The following is a 9,030-nucleotide window of genomic DNA, read 5'->3' as shown; positions in this document are numbered from 1 at the left end:
TAGCGACACTTTTAAATGTAGGTACATGTCAAAAAAGTGTTGTTAGCTAAAATTACCGATACTTTTAAAAAGTGTTGCTATATGTGGGGTTGCTAGGTATATAGTGACAGTTAAAGAGTGTCGCTATAACCTAAAAGAGTGCTGCTAATTTACCAATACTTATTTAAGCATTTAGCAACCGCCGAAACTCTATCTCGTTGGCTGCGGTGGCGGAGGAGGACGACAGTAAAGGCTCTTCGTTTAGAATTTCAGTGAATTGAGTGAAGAGAGAAGAAAAGATGGTAATTGATTTTTCTTTTTTTTTCTTTTCTGTTTGTAATCGGGCCAAATAGACTCAGTGTGGTGGGTTGAGTAGAGTAATCTTTTATTTTTGGTTAGATTGGACTTCATATTTAGGCATTAGTAGATGTGTTTTTAAGTTTTAGCATAAATGAGATACTTACTTAAAAGTGTCCCAAATATGTGTCCCTATAATCTAATTCTGTTGTAGTGTAGGAAGCTTTCGGAGAGAGAAATAACAGTGAGTAAAGTAAACGCCTCTCTTCGTGGGGCCCAATTACACAAAATGTGAGATCCGTATGACCAATTTCTCGGAACGTCACAACTATTCTTCTTCTTTCTCACTAAGTCCTCTTATCTCTGTAAATCCTCCCTCTTCTCGCTATTTTTTTTCCTGTGTCTCTCTCTCCCTCTCCCTCTCTCTCTCTCGGAGTTGCTGTGGCCTGTGATACTTGAGTCGCTGTAATTGATCTATAATTAGGTACTAACTATTATTATTAGAGTGATTTACAATGTTTGCATGTGAACATCATGATATTGCAATTGCTGTTACTTAATTGGTTTAGTTATACATACATATAGGAACGCTGCAGATGGCGGAATCTGTAGTAAAGCTGCCAGGCTCTGTCGTCATGGGACCAGAATTCGCCAGTGAGATGGAGATCACGGTGCAGTCGGACCATACCGGCAACTACGTTCTCCTAGTGTACGGCCATAACACTATTGAGGATGTGCTGGTCGAGATTCTCGGCCGCCGCAGGGCAGGGCAAGTGCCAAAGCCGCGGCTTTTCTTCAATGACCTAGAGTTGCAGGAGCAGAAAACCCTGGCAGACTGCGGAATCAAACCCGGCTCCGTGCTGCACCTGAAGTGCACGCAGCGGGTGTTGGCACAAACTGATGAGTATGATTAAGTAACTTTATTTTGGTTATGATTTTAGGCCCGGATTTAAAGATCTTACCTAAGAATGGAAGTTCATTCTTGTTAATTTTACTGTGAGCATCATGTTTGAATTCAAAGTAGCTTTTTATACTCTCCTTTCCGATACTTTAATGCTGCATATATGCGTGGAACCCGGCCCTTATTTGGTTTCTAAATATGTCAAACCCTTGTTATGTGACATCTAAATTTAGTAAAACAATTTGTTGTACCTTTTGTTAGACCTGCCGATTTAGTCGACCCTTCCTTTCCTATGAAGAAAAACTCAAAATTTTGAGTTTATCTTATTTGAATTTATTATTTAATATTTTTTTTTTTTGGCGCAAAAGAAAATCCAACGGCAATTCTCAAATTCTATTTCTTGCACCTAACGAGAGAGAAAGTGGGTCGAACGTTAGAAATCATTCGATTCTCTCATCCCTTATGTATTTTCCTCCCCTGTTCCTACAGAGGTGGATAAAGATATTAAATAAAAAATATTATCATCTTCCCTCCGGTCTCCACTATTTTTCACATTTTTTTTAGTTACTAGTTGTTAAAAAAGTCGCTGTCAGCCTCCACCACAATCGTCCTTGTAGAAAGAGAAATTCCAGTCGTATCTTGGGTTGGTGTTCTTGATTAATACCGCACGACGGATGCTTCCGGATTGATTATTTTTTTTAGATTTTTAGCATTTGTCTGTAAGTTTAATTTTATCTTTTATCACTAAATTAGTTGGATAGATAATTTATTCACAACTGGATTCTTTTTTCCAATTTTTCTAATACTTTTTGTGTGTATTCCTATATCTAGCTATATCTTAGTGAAGAACTTTTAACTTAGTATGAATATAAACTTTATTTTATTTTTTGAAAAGAGAAAAAAAGAAAGGAAGCAATTTTTTTGATTATTTCCATTAGAAACCGAATATCAGCTTGATAAGATGGCTAGAGAAAAAAAATATATATATATTTATATATCAGGTATCGTTTGTACATGTGGCAAAAGCCATCAAATTTGTTAACTTAATTTTTCTTTTTGCCTAAGTAAATTTAATGTTTGTCATGTATGTACGCAACACAACTATCTTAGGATCTTCGTGAAATTTTATTAGGAATAAACTAATGTGCATTACATTTGCAGCTTTGCTAGTCCTACAAAAAAGGTGGAAAAGGGCTATGCAGATTCCAGCTCTTCCGTGAGACTCGAGGGGGATGGTGAAATGAAAATCTTTGTGCAGTCAGAATATTATGGAAATTATGCGCTTGAGGTGGAAAACGCTAACACCATCCTGGAAGTGTTCAACACTATTCTTCCTAGAGGGCGGTTATACGAAGGACCGCTGCCTAAACTTTATTTCAATGGCCACCAACTGGAGCGGAAGAACACTCTGGCAGACTACGGTATCCAAGATGGATCAATCCTTCACCTTGAGGCCACAGCGCCCAGGTTCAGCTTTATGTTAGGAGAGTACGTAGCTACCCCATTCTTGGTCGATCCTTCAATTTTTGTTTTCTAATTTGATGTTTTGATGGCTACACTACGGGTTATTATTTTGCATTAAATTAATTTACACTTTCTGCATAGAGAATAGGCCTTCATTAATTCTTGAATTCCAATTCAATTTCCATTGACTTCTTTGTTTGGAAGTTTTTTAGCCAATGATTTGAATTGATTTCCCTGATTTGGGTGGATTTTATTAAATGAGTCTCATAATCTGAGGTTAGAATTTGAGTTTTTTATAATATAAATATATAAGCTAGGTGTCACGGCACAAAGATTTTCTCCGCGATTTTGCGAGCAAATTCGTTAATCCCGTGACATAGGGCTACTATACTTATATGAGTATAGAGCTTTTTGTACTCATAAGTTTTCAGCCGTTCAGATGAAAAAATATACGGTTAGGATGAAAGTGGTTACGGTTAGATTGATAGTGGACCCCCTAGGGTTTAGTGGGTGGTTGGTTGAATAGTATAATTTAACAGGTGAAAATGATTAAAGGGTACATCTAACGGTCAAAAACTTATAAGTATAAGAGGTTCTATACTCATAAGACTATAGTAGCCGGACTCATATATACGCTAGCTTAGATCAGGCGCTGTACTGTCTTATATTTAATGATGTATGGTCCAGCAGTCCCTCGTTTCTTTTGCTCCGTCGTGACTCTAAATGTGTTGTCAGTTTCTTGTTTGTTTAGTATGAAAAACTGTATGTCCGCTGTTTGACTTCGGCTGTAGTGTTAAATGTGGGTTTGCTTGATGCCCTGTCTTTTCTCTCTAAGCTTGTTTGTCCAGAGTTAGGCGCTCCCTCTACCTGAGGTTTCAGGTGTGCTTGTATGGGCTTATTTTGGCGTTTTGGTTCGGCCAGAAATATTTGATAATTATACACGAATGAAAATGATGTTAAACGGTAATCGTGAATACGGTCATAAGACCTACTTTGAGTACAAGAGGGCTCTATACTCACTAAAGACGCTCGTTAGCTGCAGTACCCGGTTCGAACTCCTTCTGTCTAGTATTGATTATACATGAGACGTATATATCACTAGCGCGTAGGCTTATATATGGTATTACTAGTATTAGATATATATGAGTTGAGATAGTAATACTATCGCGTAGTAAACGAGCTCGTTTTTGACTCTTTGTTTTCGATGATAGAGCTTCCACAAGTTGACGATCGGTCCTCCGTGAATATGATCTAAACCATTTAAACTTAGCCTCAGAAATCAAATTTCGAGCGCCCGACTTTCGATATGTGTTTTTATTCGATCAACTGCGTGAACTAGTGAAAATAAACTGACGTGAAAGATGATACTCGCTTTAAAAAATGCCATGATAGAGTCTTGTAACAAGATCAAGAGTATTAGATCTTGCTTTTAAGATAGTTTAAGATATTTTTCTATATAAAATCAATTGACTCTTGTGAATATCTTATATGCGCTTAAACGAGAAACGCTCTTATCGGATCATTAAAATTACAAATTTGAACCGGCTTTGTATCATTTAGCAAGATGATGTTGAAAAGATTTTGAATGATTCTAAAACTTCAAGTGGTATAGCATCGATGTTCAAATGAGCCCGATTCGTCAATTTTCCTGGAAGTTTCTATCATTTGAAAACAAACGGTAGCTAAAACGGCTCGTTTTACTATCCGAATAGTTATTCTAGCCTCACTCTCTCTCTGCTCTCTCGTCTCTCCTCTGTCTCTCTCTTCTTGGCCCTCGTTGCGCCCCTCTATATATATATATATATATAGTCCGGCTACTATACTCTTATGAGTATAGAGCCTCTTGTACTCATAAATTTTTGACCGTTAGATCTACCCTTCAATCATTTTCACCCGCCAGATTATACTATTCAACCAACCATTATATATATATATATAGAGAGAGAGAGAGAGAGTATGGCTACTATATTCTTATGAGTGTAGAGCCCTTCGTACTCATAAGTTAATTTCGATATTGGGATTTTCGAATTGACGATCCACATCGTTAAACATGATCTAGAGTATTTGAAACTTCTATAAAATAAATTTCGTAATTTTTCAAAATTATTATAAACTCCATCAAACGGGTATAAAATGAACAGTTAAAATTGAACGACATCCTAAAAATGGATGATCGGATCCTTCAATTTAAGATCAAAGTTATTGATCTTTATTTAGGTAGTGAATAGAATTTTTTATCAAAAATTTAATCTATTCCGATTCTTTTTCACCGTTAAACTAGCAAATATCTAATACCGGCCGTTAAAAATTGTCAATTTTGTGAGCTTTTGATCGTAAGGTAAATGATATCAAAAAATTATAAAATTTGATTTCTAGAAGTTTTAAATGCTCTAGATAGTGTTTAACGGTATGGATCGTCAATTCGGAAGCTCTATCACCGAAAATAATTTATGAGTACGAAGACGATCGTACTCATAAGAGTATAGTAGCCGGACTCTATATATATATATATATATATATATATATATAATTGAGCTCTTNCTCTATCACCAAAAACAATTTATAAGTACGAAGACGATCGTACTCGTAAAAGTATAGTAGCCGGACTCTATATATATATATATATATATATATATATATATATATGATAAAGATTTATATACTCTTCATTTCGAAGCTCAATTATTTGTCAAATTGAATTCATATTCGCAATCGCATGTCCCATCTTACTCAACTGATCAAATGATCAGGCTCTAAAGGAACAAGTTATTTTTGCATGTTTCCTAACAGAATCATGACATATTAGTGGCATACTTTTTCTTTACTTCAATAGCAAGAAGAATTCATTTATGATGAGTGTTATCATAAGGCTATTGGTATTTCTCATGCAACTAGAACTAGCTTTCTCAATATTTCCTGATGGTTATAGATATATGATTTTTTCCTTTAAGATCAGAATATTCTTTCTTTCTTTGGCAGCAATTTCTTAAATTACAAGTTTTGGTTTTTCTTTTGTTTACTTACAGAAGAGAGAAGCCAAAGGTAATTTCGGGAAGAAAAAAGATTATAATAACAGATCGACCTTCAGGTATATGGAACGAGGAGTATGATAGATTATTGATTAATTTGTTGCTGAAGCAAATTTCAATTGGAGGGGAGGAAAATATACTACAAGGTGGAGAGGATTTTTGGTGCAACATAGCAGCCAAGTTCAATGAATCAACTAGCTTGCAGTATGAGCACAAACATTTGTTTAAGCGCTTCAATAGTTATAGATGTGATTATCCTATAGTGAACCGCATCAGGCATCATCCGAAGTTTAGCTGGGATTGTCAACATGATAAAGTAATTGCTACAGATGCTGAATGGAATGAATATATCAAGGTACACTACTATATCGCCTTTTCAAGTATTTAATGCTCAATTCTAATTTATTCAGACCTTTCTCCTTTTACACAGCAAAATCCCGACGTGAAGCTCTACCGAGAGAAAGAAATGCCACATTTTAGTTTATTGAAAATCCTGTTTGACAAGATGAAAGTATTAAAACTCATAGTTTCCAATGAATGATTGGTTTGAAAAGAGCATTGTTGTAATCTATCTATTCACTACTCATGAGATCTAAATCGCAATAATCTCGTCTCTTGATGGAGGCGAACATTACTATCCTGTATTTTTCACATGTAATTTCTCATTAGTTTGAATATGTATTGTGTTAACATATGCTATTAGCTTATGATGTAAGCCTATAATTAATGCTTCTATAATAATTTCATAATAAAGTTATTAGATATTCTTGAATTTTGATTGAATTGTCTGAGCATCACAATGTGTACCTATTTCTTACTTTATAGCCTTTTTGAATTTTCCTTTTGTTAGTTAAGTAAAAAGCGATGCTTTTTCACAACATTTTCTATAGATGGGTCCAAACTTCACCTTGACTGCACAAACTGGAAATAATATATACTGCAATTACGTATGTAACTGCCCCTTCCTTGGGTACCTTTTTTTTTTTTTTTGGTTTTTTAGTTTGATGTTTCGATGCCATGTAGGTTGCTATGTGTTAATTTACACTTTCTGCATTGAGTACCTTCAATCTACAAATTCCAATTCAATTATCATTGATTTCTTTCTTTGGAACCTTTACTAGCCCATGTTTGGGGTTGATTTCGCTAGATTTGGGTGGATTTTTTTTATGAATCCGATAGCTCGATTTGAGTTTCTTATAACTTTTCTATAGGTGAAATGAATCCCATAAAGAAAAGAAGTGAATCCAATAGAATCCCATGTCGTTCCAAATGGAAAATTTCAACTTAAATCTATTAACACGAGTTCCTTAAATCAACGGCCATGAAACCACCAATTATAGTGAAGAAAAAGATGCCTTATCTACCATCAAAATTGAACCATTTTTAAGACTAGAACAGGTGGATAACTTGGAACCTCAAAGAGAATCCGACTCTTTTAAATTCTTCGAAAATGGACCGCGTTCAAAAGGACTTGTTTGAGCGCTCGTATTCACTCAACCCACATCTTTAAAGTCCTAACTAGAAACTTCACTGAAGCATCTAAGGCCCACTTCTCACTATCAATGGCACTCTGTGATTTACTTGCTTTTATTTCCGTTGAACAACGCTGCACCGTGCCATTGTTGTCCTTGGATAAAATATATGCATAAAAAAAAGAAAGAAACATACAAAATTTATCTAAATTATATATTATTTAAATCGACTATCTAACCTTTTAAAGTTTAAATTTTACTATCCAATCTTTTAATTTGCTTAATTTGAGCCAATCAACAGTATTTTAACTTCAAAATTTAAGCTAATTATTTACGTTAATAAATTTATAGTTGTGAAAATTGTATGACATATACCAACTAAACTTATAAAGATAATAATACATTCAAAATTTAAAATCAAAATACTATTAGCCAACTCAAATCAAGCAAATTGAAATATTAGATAATAAAATTAAAGTTTTAAAAGGTTGGGTAAACCAACTCAAAATAATCTACAGTTTAGATAAATTCCGTATATTAAAAAATTAATAAAAAAATTTGTCTGAACTGTGAATCATTTTGATTTGATTAATCAATCTTTCAAAAGTTTGATTTTGTTAAATATAAAAATATATAAACACGTTCTCTAACAGCTTACGTTTTTAGAGTATAACAGTTATTTCGTATGGTATCAAAGAAGGAGATCCTTAGTTTGAATCATATCAAAGTCTCGAGCCAAGACTTTAACGGTCATTTCACAATTTATTACCCAACCTTTAATTTTGTTTGATTTGAATCAATCAACAATATATATTTTAATATATCTCTTTACAGATTTACTTAATATATTTTATATAATTCTCGCATCTATAAATTTATTAAAATAAGTAATTAGTTTGGACTCGGTATCCGAACCGTACATGGTACGAGTTCTGCCTCATACTGTGCATCTTGTCTTTTAAATGTTCCTAAAGTTTTATAAATATACCAAAATAGTCCACTTTGTCATCTAATGTTTATTTGTCGGTAGAATTTAGAATCAATGGAGATAAAAAATATTGATTCTTATTTCATAGGGTGTATCCATACTCTTTTTTTTTTCTAATATGAATTCGCATACGAATATATATTGAATGCTAAATTTTTATATCCATATTTGCATTCCACCAAATTCTACGGGGCACTCGATCTAAATTTATCCTAACCTATGGTACTGCGTGGGCTGGATCTATATTTATCCTAACCGACCACTTGCTGAAAACAGAATACTCGCAAGGCAGAGAGAAGGAAGCTTTAGCGAGAGACATAACAGCGAGCCAAGTAAACACCTTGAATTGATGCAATTTTCAAAATCATTTCTGAAGTACATGTAACCAAACAAATTATTTGTAGTTGCAGTGCTTTCTAGTGCATTCAATCAAACAGCATGCATATAGTTGTAACTGTTGTATTTCTAACTACATGCATCTTTAACTACACTGCATTTGTAATTACATCTAACCAAACGGCCTCTTAGATATTTTGTTGGAGAAAAAATTAGCATAGAGATGAGATAGATAATTTTTTTTGTTAGAGCTAAATATTTTTTTAATTAGATCTTTTTTTCCAAAATATGATGTTCTTTTTTTTTTCATTCTATATATTTTTTTAATTAATTTTATGATGTGGCATCCATGCCGCGTCCGCGTCGCGTTCATGATGCTTTCGCATTGCATTCGTGACGGGTTGGAAATTTGTGTCCGTGTCGCGTTCGTGACACATTCGCGTCGCATTCGTGACACGTTGGAAATTATTCTCCGGGTTCTTAATAGTACAAATATTTTTTAAAGTAATATTTAAATTTATAGTTGTGAAAATTGTATGGTATATACTGACTAAACTTATAAAG

General features: G+C 34.0%; 1 protein-coding gene across 1 annotated transcript; it reads left to right on the top strand.

The window, feature by feature from the left end:
* Nucleotides 600-6,434, top strand: LOC109721890. The gene is made up of 5 exons (XM_020249700.1): nt 600-760; nt 862-1,180; nt 2,339-2,665; nt 5,668-6,025; nt 6,101-6,434. The coding sequence occupies exons 2-5, from the start codon at nt 873-875 to the stop codon at nt 6,209-6,211; spliced, it is 1,104 nt and encodes a 367-aa protein (XP_020105289.1). The 5' UTR covers nt 600-760; nt 862-872; the 3' UTR covers nt 6,212-6,434.

The sequence above is a fragment of the Ananas comosus genome, linkage group 16 (genome assembly GCF_001540865.1).
Source record: "Ananas comosus cultivar F153 linkage group 16, ASM154086v1, whole genome shotgun sequence".
Classification (NCBI taxonomy): domain Eukaryota; kingdom Viridiplantae; phylum Streptophyta; class Magnoliopsida; order Poales; family Bromeliaceae; genus Ananas; species Ananas comosus.
Note: the sequence above shows the minus strand (reverse complement) of the source record. Positions and strands in the feature narration are given on the sequence as shown.